This window comes from Pipistrellus kuhlii, unplaced genomic scaffold (assembly GCF_014108245.1).
Source record: "Pipistrellus kuhlii isolate mPipKuh1 unplaced genomic scaffold, mPipKuh1.p scaffold_m20_p_35, whole genome shotgun sequence".
Classification (NCBI taxonomy): Eukaryota; Metazoa; Chordata; class Mammalia; order Chiroptera; family Vespertilionidae; genus Pipistrellus; species Pipistrellus kuhlii.
Window position 1 is genome coordinate 4,018,553 of NW_023425535.1, and position 15,137 is coordinate 4,033,689.

The 15,137-nt window shown below is 40.6% G+C and overlaps 1 protein-coding gene and 1 pseudogene across 2 annotated transcripts in view; one reads left to right on the forward strand and one right to left on the reverse strand.

Moving 5' to 3' along the window:
- Positions 1–15,137, reverse strand: part of BMPR1A (bone morphogenetic protein receptor type 1A) — a 167,349-nt gene that overhangs the window by 22,310 nt on the left and 129,902 nt on the right. For both annotated transcript variants that reach the window (XM_036461234.2, XM_045570699.1), the window contains 3 exons: positions 13,783–13,885; positions 7,402–7,498; positions 7,134–7,233 (listed from right to left, as the gene is read on the reverse strand). In XM_036461234.2, the coding sequence (XP_036317127.1) occupies positions 7,134–7,233; positions 7,402–7,498; positions 13,783–13,885 (300 nt within the window). The remainder of the gene's footprint in view (positions 1–7,133; positions 7,234–7,401; positions 7,499–13,782; positions 13,886–15,137) is intronic.
- Positions 9,457–10,065, forward strand: LOC118732146 (annotated as a pseudogene).

The window sequence follows — 15,137 nt, forward strand, 5'->3', positions numbered from 1 at the left end:
CTAGGAAATTCTTGAAAAACCTTATAACCATGGTTTTGAATTCTATATCCAGTCATTAGCTTTCCTCCATTTCCTTCATTTGTGACCCATTTCTTTGTCTCCGCATTTTGGCTGCTTCCCTGAGTTTATAGAGTGGCTTTGTGTGCGAGGTGTCCTATAGGGCCCAGTGGCTCAGCCTCCCCAGTTACTCGAGGTGGATAGTCTTGGTGCATCCCTTTTGTGGATTGTGTGCACAATCTTGTTGTAGATAAGCCTTGATTGTTGTTGGCATCTCTGGGAGGAATTGATCTCCAGGCCAATTTGCTGTGAGCATCAGCTGTCTCTACAATGGGAGAACTGCGCTGAAGACAAACTTGAGAGACAAGATTTGCTTCAGTGGGGCTTTGGTGCTCACTGAGTCTGCCCACTGAGTGTGTCCCTTATGGATTTGAGGAGTTGTAATCTGGATGGTCCCACTCTGACCCCTGGGTACACTGGCTCTTGGATCTCCAAGGAGGTGCTAATTTAGCCTCTGCTTGAGGCCACCCAGGAGGAGCTATGGAGAGATTTGCAGATTCCTCTTCTTTGTTTGAGGTTTGGCGGTGCTTAGATGAGGTGTAGCTATGAAGCAATGCAAGCTGCTGTGGGGCCTTGGGCCTTCTTTTGGATGTTCTGGGTTTCACTGATTCAGCTGCAGTTTGTTAGGTAAGTTTAGATTTCAAAGGACCAGGCCATTCATATACAAAAGCCTCTGTGCTCAGATTGGAGGGGGCAGAGACTCAGGGTGGAGCAAACAGCAATGGCTTCATAGGGCGGGATCTCAGGGCAGAGCAAACAGCAATGGCTTCCCATAAGCCCTGCCCACAGTAATTGCTTCAAGCACCTCTGAGAGAAAGCCACCCTTGTATTCTGGCCTGATGTCAGACTGTCTAGTTTCTCCCTGTATGAGTCTGGGTCCTTAGAGTCTTGCCCGGAACTGGAGTTCAGAGCAGTTGAGAGCTTTTGTCTCCCTCCCGATTGAGAAAGCCAGCCGAGTACTCAGTTGTCAGCCCTCTCCACGTGCACACCTCTGTACCTCTGCCCTCCGCAGCTCCTCTGAGCCTCAGTGTGCTTTTCTCTTTCCTTCTAGTTGTAGAATTTCCACTCAGCCAGCCTTCCTGTGATTCTGGATGATGTCCATTTTGTCTTTTAGTTGTAGTTTTGAAATTGTTGTACGAGGCAGCAGTTCAGGTGTTTACCTATGCCACCATCTTGGTTTTCTCTCTCAACAAAGCTTAATGAGCATTTACTGTGTGCCAAGGATGAAGGACACACCAATTCACCATGTTTATTATTATTTTTAAAATATATTTTTATTGATTTCAATAAGGAAGGGAGAGGCAGAGATAGAAACATCAATGATGAGAGAGAATTATTGACCGGCTGCTTCCTGAACACCCCACATTGGAAATCAAGCCTGCAACTTGGGCATGTGCCATGATTGGAAACTGAACCAGCGACATCTGGGTGCATGGGTTGACATTCAACCATTTCATGTATTTATTTGCACTTCAAATGGCCACACAGGCCAGGGCCACTACATTCATGCTTAATACTTAAACAGAAAAGTAGTAATTTATCAGCTAGCCATCATCAATGTCAATGAACAAGTTAACCTCTGTTATCACTAAGGTTCCTGTCCAATGGGAAAGGCAGACTTTTGGCAAATGATTATAAACAACTAAACAAGTGAAAAAATGTTAGGTGAAAGTAGTAAATACTTTAGGTGTGGATCATGGGCTCTACCTAGTTTTTTAAAAGGTCAAAGAAATCACAAAAAAATGATAGAAAAAAAAAGAAAAAAAAACCACGATAGAAATTACCTATTAGAGGGAAGTACAAAGAGCTGCCAGATGGAGCAGAAATGGCAACTACTCCAAAATGAAAGGTGACAGATAGAGAGAAGGCTTTGGGAAAGGCACTGATTTTGAGGACTATGTTATCATGAATGTAAGTCAAATTCAAGAACAATAAATTTGCAATTTTTTCTGTATTGGAACAAGAGTCATCAGAAAAAAAAGAAAATGTTAATAAAATATATAAGTCATCTCAACATGTAGTAATATATACCCCTCTTTAACTTTAATCTTTTATGGCTTGCTATATAGAAATTTGTGTCTTATTAAAGTTGAGCTAAATGTAAATGATTCATTAAATTATTAATCTCTACTCAATAATTAACCTTCAAGTAAATAAAACTAGTACATAAAACTCAAAAGCTAAACACACAGCAGTCATGAGATTCTCTGTAATACTTATATAAACTATAAAGGGAACCTAAAGGAACAGCAGACACACACACAACACACACTCCTGTTTGAAGTGCCACAGCTCAATAATACTTAGTTTTGTAAGTTTTTTTGTTGTTATTCTTAATCCTCACTAATATTATTTTTCCATTAATTTTTAGAGTGGAAGGGAGGGGACTCTGAGAAAAACATCGATGTGCAAGAGACACATGGATTGGTTGCCTCCCGCACATAACCTGACCAGGGCTGGGGATCGAGCCTATGACTGAGATATCTGCCTTTGACTGGAATAGATCCCAGGACTCTTTTGTCTGTGGGCCAATGCACTATCCACTGAGCCACACAGGTCAGGGCTGGAGTTCTTTTTATATATTTTATTGATTTTCTTACAGAGAGGAAAGGAGAGAGATAGAGAGCTAGAAACGTCGATGAGAGAGAAACATCGACCAGCTGCCTCTTGCACACCCCCTACCAGGGATGTGCCCGCAACCAATGTACATGCCCTTGGCCGGAATCGAACCCAGGACCTTTCAGTCCGCAGACCGACGCTCTACCGCTGAGCCAAACCGGTTTCGGCTGGAGTTCTTTTTAAATGTTTGTTAATTTCCATTGCTGTCTTCATGTTCACTGCTTAATCTCACCCAGAATACAATTCATCTCAGGTACTACAATAGAGTTCATTTCCTAAAGTTTGAGTTGGATCTTTTATGTCTCTAACTTTTGAATATAAAAAATGCAGTTATAATAACTGTTTTAATGCCTTTGTCTGCTAATCCTAAACTTTGGGTCAGTGATACTGAATGCATAACATCCTCTCATTCTACATTGTATTCCCCCCTTTTTGCATGCCTGGCCATCTTTAATTGAATACAAGACAGAGTTTTACTTATTGGATGCTGGCCATTTCTGTAACTGCACAAATACTCTTGGGCTTCATTTGAGAACACAGCTATCTGAAAAAGGCCCAATCATTTTGGGTTTTGTTTCTGAGGTAGGACCAGAGCCATGTTCAGTGTAGGTCTCCTTACTCCACAATACTGAGGCCAGACTCTCTCAGTACTCGAACCAGTGCCTGGAGAACTACAGGCTTCCAAGCCTCAAAGCTGGTGGGGCAGACCCGATTCCCAGTCTTGCATTGTTTCCTTGCTGATCTGCTGAAAACGTGACAGGAACCTTCTGCGGGTCTCCAGCCTCTCTCTGCAAGGCTCTCCTCTCCAGTTCTGTCTTGTGAGCTCCAAGCTGAGCTATCCCCTCTCCGCTATCCCTCCATCCAGACTGAGGGGGCTGCTAAGGCTTCTCCTGTGTCCCACAGCCAGAGTGCTCATGCCGGACACCGGGCAGCCATCACTCACCTTGCTTGTTCCCTACTTCTCAGGGACCAAAGTCCTTCTCGGCTCTGAGTGTGATGCCTTACTGACCACAGTCCTCCCTGGACGGTCATCTGCCTGGGCCACTGCATGGGACACTCATGTCAGCATAGCTAGGTTTTCTCCTGGGCTACATGAATTTCCCTGAGAAGAATCTTCCCATCTGTTGTCCTGAGGGAACAAGCCTGGTGACGAGGTTCTGGGAGGGTTGAGGACCCCCAATCAGCACAAAATTTTCACGTGACCTCCGTGTTTTCACTGTAATACCTCACCCTCCATAGCAGGGTTCCACAGTTGAGGAGAACCTTACTTTTGTTCTTTCTATAGAACATACTCCTAGCCTTCTGTTGGGGAGGTGGTAGGGGAAGTCACAAAGAACAGGAGCAGGGAGCTCGGTGTCTGAGGCCTGTGAAGATCCTCACCCGGACACACGCCATGCTGACTTCTCTCCACAGCGCACAGGCCTGGCCCAAGGACCAACAGGTCATGGCAGAAGCGAGGACGGACCAGCGATTTCCAACCTTTTCTACCTCATGGTGCATAAACTAATCACTAAAATTCTGTGGCATACCAAAAAAAGTTAGTTTTTTCTTATCTGAAAAAAAAATTGATATAAATCTGATTCATTCACATCAAATGGCTATTGTTGGGTTGGCTGCTGTCAATTTCCAATTTGACAACTTGAGAGAAAAGAGGTCCGTACCTGACTAAATGGTCGGGTACTGCATGTTTTAAACATTTTTGCGGCGCCCAGCAGAAAATCGCTGGTCTGGATCATGAACAGCACTGCCTTCCTCCTTGGTCTCAGGTCACTCCCTCTGCAGGGAGCCGGGCCTCTGCGGAGCTGTGAGAACTCATGCAGCTCTGTGCAGAGGCTCCCAGACAGGAATCAGACTGCCTGCCAACCTCTGAGCCCAGGAGGTGAGCTACCTCGGGAGGTGCTCTACCAGTTCCAGCCCAGCCTTCAGAGGGGCGCTGAACCAACCAGACAAGTCCCTCAATTCCTGACCCACAGAAACAGTGAGGGATAGTAACCGTTGGTTTGAGCCACCAAGTTTAGGAGTTTGGTTTTGTTGTTGATCCTCATGGGAGGATGTTTTTCTATTGATTCTTAGAGAGTGGAATGGAGGGGGAGAGACAGACAGAAAAACATCGATGTGAGAGAGAAACATCCACTGGTTGTTGCCTCCTGCACACATCCCAACCAGAGCTGGGGATCGAGTCTACAATGAAGGTATATGTCCTTAAACAGAATCGAACCCAGGACTCTTCAGTACATCGTTTGATACTCTTATCTACTGAGCCAAATTAGCTAGGGCTAGGAGTGATTTCTTAATGCAGTATTAGATAACCAATTCAGCTTCTGCCTTTCTAAAATCAGACTTTTAAGTAATTTTCTTCGTTTTACTGCCACTCTGTTTCACTTCCAGATAACTGGGACTACGAATTCCAGAGCTTCTTGAGTAATTCTATAGTATAAACTGGCTGCTTCCTGGCTATCAATTTCCAGCCTGGGATTCCAATATTTTAGGTCTGCAGTCACTTACTATTAATCCACGTTTAATTTTTTAATTTAAGAATATATTTTATTGATTTTTTACAGAGAGGAAAGGAGAGGGATAGAGAGCTAGAAACATCGATGAGAGAGAAACATTGATCAGCTGGCTCCTGCACACCCTCTACTGGAGATGTACCCGCAACCAAGGTTTGATGCCTTTGACCGGAATCGAACCTGGGGCCTTTCAGTCCGCAGGCCGACGCTGACTGATAGTTGTATCCATTGAGCCAAACCAGTCCTGGCTAATCCACCTTTCTTAGGTCCCAAAGATTTTGCTGTTACTTCCCGTGCTCCTTGTCCTAGTTGGACAAAGAAGTTAAAAACTATTGCTGTTGAGTCGGGGGAGCAAAAGTAAATAAGCAGTAGGCCCAAGCTGCCTCTTATCTCAAAGACTGACTACCAAACGTTTAAATCCTTGCCAGTATAATAGGTGACAATCTCAGTATGATTTTAATTTCTATTATGGGCGTTCTTCAGTTATCTTTTAATTTTTAAGAGCCACATATATTTCTTTTTGAATAAATCATATGTTCATTTATGTGGCCTATTTTCCCAGGGATTTGACAGATGTTTTTCCTTTCTGACTTATATGAGTTCTTTATATTTGAGAAATCCATTATTTGAAATATGAGCTGCCAATATTTTTCACTGATAGTCGTCTTCTAATGGTGATTTCTGCAACATAATAAAATTTTACTTTTGGGTAGGTGACATCATCAGTATTTTCTTTTTTAATTTTAAGGGTTAAAATTTTTTTTTTTTTTTTTTAAATTTACTGATATTAGAGAGCAAGGAAATGGAAGGGAAGGGGAGAGAGGAAGGGAGAGAGACATCGGTTTGTTGTTCCATTTCTATGTGCATTCACTGGTTGATTTTTGTATGTGCCCAGCCTTGGTGCATGGAGACTGGACGATGCTCTAGCCAACTGAGCTTCCTGCCATGGCCTACGGATTTTTGTTTGTTTCTACATTTTGTGTCAGACTCACAAAGGTCTTCACCCTCTGAGATTATTTTTTTAAAATCCTCTATGGTTTATCCTCTTACTTTAATAATTGCATTTGTATGTATTTAGCTCCAATCTAATTAAAATTTATTACCAAATAGGGAATTGATTCAACTTCACTTTCCCCTCAATAAAGCTAGCTACTCCAAATCTACTTATTAATCCATCTTTTCCTCAATGATCTGAAATGTTGTCTTTATACTAAATTTCCTAATATAGTTGTATCTATCTATGGGTTTAATAACCTGTTCCACTAATCTCTCTGAATGTATATGTCAGTAAGATAATGTTTTATTTTTGAAATTCATGTTTTCCTCTTATTACTCTTCTCTTTTAGCAACTTCTTCTGAAATCATAACTGAATAAAACAATTCTTAAGCCCAAATAACTAAAGAAAAGTAATATCACTGGTTTCTTAGAACTGGATTTAAACATTCAGATATAAGAAAGTTTAATATTCCATAAATAAGAAAATCATAACTACCCATGACATAATAAGTATAAAGTTATATCTAATTAATTGATTGGTAGCGAGATCCTCCTTTACCTTAAAAAAAGTGCCCTGGCTGGTTTGGCTCAGTGGATATAGCAGTGGCCCATGGACTGAGGGTCTTGGGTTTAAATCAGGTCAAGGACACCTTGATTGTCTTCATCAAAGTGTGTGCTGGAAGCAACCAATCAATGTGACTATCTCACATTGATGTTTCTCTCTGTCTCTCTTCTCTCTCACTCTTTCTGGAAAGCAATATCCTCTGGTAAGGATTAACAACCACAAAAAAGAAAAATATAAAAAGTTAATTTAAGGAGACAAACAGAGAAGACAAGGAACGGCTTCTAAATTACAGCTAGCAATTGATGATTTCTGCCCACTGGCTTTAACAAGTATTTATACCTACTATTCTACAAAATATTTTGCATAAAAATAATTATCTTCTTACTTGTAACAAAAGCAGCTGGAGAAGATGATCATAGCAATTATGCAGATAGCCATAGAAATGAGCACTACCAGCCATCGAATGCTGCCATCCAGAAACGGACCTGCCAATGAAAGCAAACAATGAATAAGCACATTGTATTTTTCCCACATCTTATTGAAAGAAAAAAAAAATCACTTGTAGTGTTAAATTCTAGAAAATTTGTATATTGTTAAAAGCAGAGAAAGTATTTTACTGAAAATTGTAATCCTGCTTTTCTTTGCTAACTTACCTATAACAACAGGGGGCAGTGTAGGTTGTAAATACTGGTTACATAAATTGGTCCGACAACATTCTATTGTCCGGCGAAGCTGGGCTTTTGGTGAATCCTAGAAGGAGAATAATAATAAAATTAGAAATAATTTGATATACTAAGTTGATAATGAAAAATATTAAATATTCATTAAAATACAATTTCTAATTCACTGGGTGAAAAGCACCTGAACATTTTATGTGCAAGGAAAAAAAAAAAAAAGATCATTAACAATTAGAATTTGTGCTGAAATAGTTTATAGTAGTGAAGACTATAAAATGGTTTTTATTTTTATTTTTTTAATATATTTTTATTGATTTCGGAGAGGAAGGAAGAGGGAGAGATAGAAACATCAATGATGAGAGAGAATCATTAATTGGCTGCCTCCTGCATGCCCCATCTGGGGATGTGCTCTGAAAAGGAAACTGTGACCTTCTGGTTCACAGGTCAACATTCAACCACTGAGCCATGCCAGCTGGGCTAAAACGGTTTCTCCTAAGGAGAGCCTATATATGTGGATGGTATGTTAGAACTAAACCATAACTAAATTATAGACAAACAAAGCTTTAAGTATTTTCAACCAAACTTTGGCATTCTTAATTTAGTAAAAAAAAAAAAAAAAAAAAAAAAAAGTCAGGTCATGAGGTATTTTCTAAAAAGCATGGGTAAAACATTTACTACAAAGATAAACCAGAAGGGAAGCATGGGCGCTCAGTGTGCTGAGACGTCGATGGATCAAACAAAATCTAACTAAATCGTGGAGCGTCCCAGGCCACAGACAACACGGTGAAGGGAGGTGGGAGAGGGAAGACGGCAGATGCCGCACAGAACAGCCGTGCTGCTGTAATGCCCTGACGTGGAGGCACGTGGACGCCTATGTGGTGAAGAAAGAAAGGGCAAAATACAAAACAACATTCCTGAGAGCTTCTGAGAGACCACCAACCAGATATGAGATGCAATGTATCCTTAACAGATCCGAACAGAAGCACAGAGAAAAGACGTGGGAACAGATATCAAAAACTGTGTGTGAAGTTTTATTTAACTAATTATATATAGTATTAGACCAGTTCTTCACGTGAATGCGGACATTTCAGTACTACCTGGGAGAACTACCATTCTAAACCTTAGAAATTTTTTTGTCATTATAAAAGTAGAAGGAAAGAAGCAGGAATGGACCATGCGACTTTTTTATCAGGTGGTCAGATGGTAAAATCTCAGTATAATCAGGTGTTACTTTAAAAATGTGAATATATTAAGTCCATGACTTGAGATTCTGTAAGAAGAGATGGGTCAAGAACACGGGATACCTCCAAAAGGACAAGTTGTACATTTTTACTGAATTCTTTACTTTTAACAATTGATTATGAAGAGAAAGAGAAAAATGTTGGGAGTCACACCTGTGACTCTGGAATCATCCCAGATCTGAAAACAACCCCCTTAAGAATGTATAACCAACAGTGAGCAAAGGAAGGGCCAAGCATCCAAGAAGAGGCCATGAAGGCTGCAGTCCAGAATGAGCTGAGCCCTGAAGAAAAAATGTAAAGAAACACCAGGGCTGGAAGACAGACCGGCAATGGGTGCATTGCTGACAGATTAGTAGGTAAGAAAAAAAGTACAAATCTTCAACTTCAGTTTGTTCCAGTCTTCTCTATCAAAAACGATTGTAAGCTTAGAGAAGGAAGAGCAAACACCAGGAAGTGGGAGCTGACATCCAGATGTGTGAATCCCTATCTCCGGACTAGGTGAGTCACATCAGAAGATGAGCACACCTGTGAGACGGCAGGAAGACAGCATGATTTAAAGACAAGGACTGTTGGAAACTAGACAGCTAAATATTGTATTGCCTTTTTTTAAAAGGGAAAGAAAGTACACCTTGCCAATAACAGATGAGAGGCAGCATGGTATTTTGAAAAAGGCAAGGGCTTTGGAATAAAATAGCTTATTTCCTTGCTTTGCCACTTATTTAACTTTGTGACCATGAGCAATAAACTTACTTCTCTTTGGGCTTTATTTTCTTTTGCTTAAAAATGGAGGATAGCGGGACGGACACGGGAAGCAGCGAATCCTGCTTACCTATGAGATGCAGTTAACACATCAGCTGGACCTATTTCCCGAATGCAGGGTGACCCTTCTGTTATTTAAAGATGTAAAAAATGCCGAGACTTGAGAAAAAAGGCCATGGAAGGTGCTATTGATCGTTCACTGATAAACCCTACAGTGATGATTGTCGATCCATTTCAGATACTTGTGGCAGCAAACAAAGCAGTTCATCCCTACAAACTAGGAAAAACGAAGACGAGAACTCTATCTACTGAAATTATTTTCAACCTGTCCCCAAATAACAATATTTCAGAGGCTTTGAACAAATTTTGTATCTCAGCAAATGACACTTCAGTTCTAACTGTTTGCATTGAAGATGGAGAAAAACAAATAGATAAAGAAGACCTAATAGCTAAAGTAGAAGGTCAGCAAGTTTCCCTGGAAAATCTTCCTGAAATAACAAATATTACAGAAGTCAAAAAGATATATAAACTATTTTCTCAAGAAGAAAGGATTGGGACATTATTGGATGCTGTCATTTGTAGAATGTCAACAAAAGATGTTTTGTGAAATGACAGAAGCATTAAAAATGTTCAGCATTTATTTAAAAAAAATGGAGGATAAAAATGTCTGTCTTACAGGACAAGTGTTCAATGAAAAAAGTAAATATTCAAGAAATGAATTCTGCTTCTAGTAAACTTGGGATTGATCCCAGTCAAGATTCTAGAAAAAGTTAAAAATGCTTGCAAACCCCTGCAAGACTGAATGTAGTTTCAACAAGAATAAGTAACATCAGCCCCACCTCACATCTTTCCTATACAGGTAACTGGGCAGGCAGTCAGGTGTGCCAGAGCATGGAGTTGGATGACACAACCTTTCCCATTCCCTCCCTCCCACTCCCTTCTTCCAGCCAAGTCCATTTGCATCTCCAGATGTACGTGGGCAACAAGTCCTGGTGGGAGAACTCGCTTGGCATTCATGGAATGGAATATGTAGTGAGCGTGCAGGGGAGGGGAGAAGAAGTAGGCATGAAAAAGGAACCAAAGCCAAATAAAAAGGGATGGCAGACAGTTTCTGAGAAGAAATCCATCCTACAGGAAAAAACCTGGGCACAGCGAGCAGTTCTCACTCGAAGCTGCTCTGCCGCCGGTGGGGCAATGTGTGACGCCCCGGGAAAGGCTGACTGAGAGAGCCGTGCTCCTCGGTGCAGTGCTGGGGAAGTGCTGCGAAAGGGCTCGTGCCATTTGGTGAGACACACAGAAAGTTAGGGAAGCGAAGGGAAAATGTCTTGCTTGTACAACCCCTACAAGAGTTCTGAAAAACAATGTATCCTTCACATAGTTTTAGGCTGACACATCTCCCATAATAATGGTGCCCTAGTGATATAGTATTTGGAAAGGTATGTGATGGATGAAATTACCGTATTTTTCGGACCATAAGACGCACCAGTTTTTAGAGAAGGGAAATGAAGAAAGATTCTGAAACAAATAGTGTCCTAAAATATTTTATGTGCATTAAAACCCAACATCACAGTCATAAACACATGTAATCAACCCTGTAAAGTAAACAGCAGCATTTAGAACCATTTTAGAGCCGGGCAAGCACACAGAGACCACACAGAGCCGGGCAAGTAAAAAAACTTTTTTTTTAAAGTATATGTGTAGGCTATATTTGGACCATAAGACGCAGGGACTTTTCCCCCCCACTTCTGGGGGGAAAAAAGTGCGTCTTATGGTCCGAAAAATATGGTAGTTCTTAAATTCATGGACAAATATTACTTCTTGTTAGAATGAGAAGGTTCAGCATTAATTTTAGCCCTGTTTTCCTATTTCTGTTTTGGGGGGTTAGCAGTAAGATATTTTGTTCACATAAACAAAAAGATGATAATGGAGGAGTTTGTTATAACACTGTAAAATAATTCTTTTTTAAAGATATGTTTTTACTGATTTTGGAGAGAGAGAAAGGGAGAGGGAGACAGAAACATCCGTGAGGAAAAAAAAATCAACATGGAAAGGGCTGCCTCCTGTATACACCCTGCTGGGAACGAGCCCATAACCCTGCTTGGCTCTGACATCTTGGTACACCATCAACCCTCCACCACTGAACCACACAAGCCGAGCTGTTTAATTCTTTAAAGACCTTCTAATCATATGCTGAATGCCCATAATGATACTATTACCAAAAATTACTTTCTGAAATATATTTTTATTTATTTCACAGAAGAAGAAAGAGGGAGAGAGAGATAGAAACATCAATGATGAGACTTCTGTACACCCCCCACTGGGGATCGAGCCAGGAACCCTGGAATTACCCTGACCAGGAATTGAACTGTGACCTTCTGGTTCATAAGCTGATACTCAACCACTGAGCCAAGAGGGCTGGGCCCAAAATTACTTTCAATAATAAAAAACGCATCTTGCCGAAACCGGTTTCGCTCAATGGATAGAGCGTTGGCTTGGGGACTGAAAGGTCCCGGGTTCGATTCCGGTCAAGGGCATGTACCTTGGTTGCGGGCACATCCTCAGTAGGGGGTGTGCAAGAGGCAGCTGATTGATGATTCTCTCTCATCGATGTTTCTAAACTCTCTATCTCTCTCCCTTCCTCTCTGTACAAAATCAATAAAATATATTAAAAAAATATATATATTCATCTTATAAATAAAACAAAAACAAAACAAAAAACGCGTCTTGTTTGTGTGGTTGATAAATATGCAAATGGCACAAAAATTGATTGAAGAAAAAACAAATCAGCATGCTCCCAAATTTTGACAAAATAGAGCAAAGGACTTAATAGAATTAGGATGAAATTTAAAATAGATAAGTATGTGACAACTGTGTAACAAAACTCCTTGCTTTCATCTACTTATTTGTGTCAGACAAACAACTACATCAATAACAGATGGAAGAGGAGAGGCTCAGGAGTAGTGAAAGATGTGGCAGAAAGCTCCATGTTTCAAGAACATGGGGAGACAAACACCTACCATGAGAGTTGGCTGTATTAGAAAAAGGGAAAGGAGTTATTTCTCCTGGTCAGACCACACTCAATTCTATCTATTACACTGAAAATTGTAGCATGAGTAACTCTAAAGCTGACCATATAAGATCAGCCGAAGTCACTGGAACTATTTTTTTCACGGGCAAAGACTAGAGTGTATAGAAGGAAAAGCAGGACAAAAAAAAACCCTTTTCATCTATTGATAATAAAAGCCCATCATATTAAAGAGGGATTCTATTTGTTCTCTGTGGCCCAAAAAGGAAGGAAGATAGATTTGTAGTCCCTGGGAGAAGCTTTCTCAGGATTAAGCCATCATCTTATAATGAAATAGGTGATCTGGGAAGTGCCGAGACCTAACCCTGGAGATGACAAATAAAAAATGGATGGGATGTGCTGTGTGTGTGTGTGTGTGTGTGTGTGTGTGTGTGTGTGTAGGGGGAAGAGGGAGGGGGGAGAGAAGAGGAGGTTCACAAACATTAGCTGAGAAGTTGAAACATGTAACTTTTAAAAAAACATATATTTTATTGATTTTTTACAGAGAGGAAGGGAGAGAGATAGAGAGCTAGAAACGTCGATGAGAGAAACATCAACCAGCTGCCTCTTGCACACCCCCTACTGGGGATGTACCCGCAACTCGGGTACATGCCCTTGACCGGAATCGAACCTGGGACCTTTCAGTCCCCAGACCGACGCTCTACCACTGAGCCAAACCGGTTTCGGCATGAAACATGTAACTTTTAAGGTTTCTATCAATCCTGAGAATTTCTAAATCAAATAATTTTTTAAAATAGCCAAGACTTAAATTTGTGTACAAACAATTCTATCTGGAGCTGCTTTTCAAAAACATTCACAGGTTCCTATGGAGCAAAATTACTACACAGACTCTTCTGAAGAGATTAGGGTTAAACCCAGAGCCCACAGGCTGTTCATAAACTATACCAGCCACCCGGCCCCCTTGCTACTGCTGTTAGAACACCTCACTGAAATCCCCTCACTAGGACGTAGCTTCCTAAGAGTTGTCTCAGAGATACAAAGGTTAGCGCCCATCATCTTACAGTCTTTTCAATTTTTTAATCCACAAATAAGTGTGACAGTGTCACTTTTTACAGCCACAACTATTTAGAAAGAGGATGATTTAAAACTTTTTTTTAAGTTCTTGGCAACTTCAATTACCACAATCATGTCACTTGCAGTAAGAGCTAAGCTTCCCACATATGTCTACTTGAAGAACATAACGCACTGTGCAGACGGCACCTCTCTGAGGGAGCTGGTCCTTTCTACTGGCCCCTCTCTTCTTTATTTAACGGGCCCCAAATGAAATCTTACCTTGCACTGAAAATCAGATCCTTCATATTTCATACATCCTGAAGCTAATGTGGTTTCTCCCTGGTCATCTTCTTCTATGATGGCAAAGCAATGTCCATTAGTTCTAAAAGAAAAAACAAACAAAATAAACTCCTAAGAAACGGAAAACACACCCAAAACATAACTTAGTATCAGCGAGTACTAATGATTATGTGCTTAAATGTGACCAGATACTTACAGCCTTGAGTACCTTGTTGGAATTTATTGGCACACAACAAAAGCTTTAAGGCAAATGCAAGTGATTGCATCTGAACTAACACCTAAAGGTCCAATAAGAGCCCTATGTCAAGTAGGAATTCTATTAAACAAGTCCTCCACATAGGAATCATCCTGGAATTTCTCTTTGCTAATAGAGTGATGTGAGTACAGAGAGCTAATTTGTAAAATTTTATAAAGTAAACAATCTTAATTTAAAAAAATATACTTAAAAATAACCTTTTTTATGCATAAAATTTTCCAATGTTCACATACTGTACAGAAGTAAAAACATGACATGAAAACAGACTCAATAACCAAGTGTATTTGAGAATAGACTATGATCCTAAGAGGCACGTTTTACTGAACATAAAAAAGGAAGAACTTTTTGCTTTGGCTGGTGTGGCTCAGAGTTGCGGGTTCAATTCCCGGTCAAGGGCACATACCTAGGTTGCAGGTTTGCTTCCTGCCCCAATTGGGGCACATGCAGGAGGCAACCAGTCAAGGTGTCTCTCTTACATAGATGTCTCTGTCTCTCTCTCACTTTCTCTCCCTTCCACTCTCTGAAAAGCAATGAAAAAAATATCTAGTGAGGATTTTTTTAAAAAGGGAGAACTTCTGAATAGCTGAGTTTTTAAGAAGTTTACATAAATGTATTTGTCTTTAATAAAATTTATCTATATGCTGGAGTTTCCCCCAATATGTTCATTTACACTTTAATGGATAGAAAAAAACCTAAAAGCTTTTTGTGTGCTCCTATACTTACTGTCCATATCAGGAAGTGTATTGCTTCTACTTAAAAGGATCTTTCAGATGCCTGCTGGCGTGGCTCAGTGACTGAGCACTGACCTATGAACCAGGAGGTCACGGTGATTTCTGGTGAGGGAAATCCAGTGAGGGCACATGCCCAGATTGCAGGCTTGGTCCCCACTGCAGGGGAGGGTGTACAAGAGGCAGCCAATCAATTATTCTCTCTCTTTAGACCTTTTAGTCCGCCGGCTGATGCTCTATCCACTGAGCCAAACCGGTTTAGGCAATAAAATATATTTTAAAAAAATAAATAAAATAATCTTTCAGAGTCCTAGCTAGTTTGGCTCACTGGTTAGAGCATTGGACTTCAG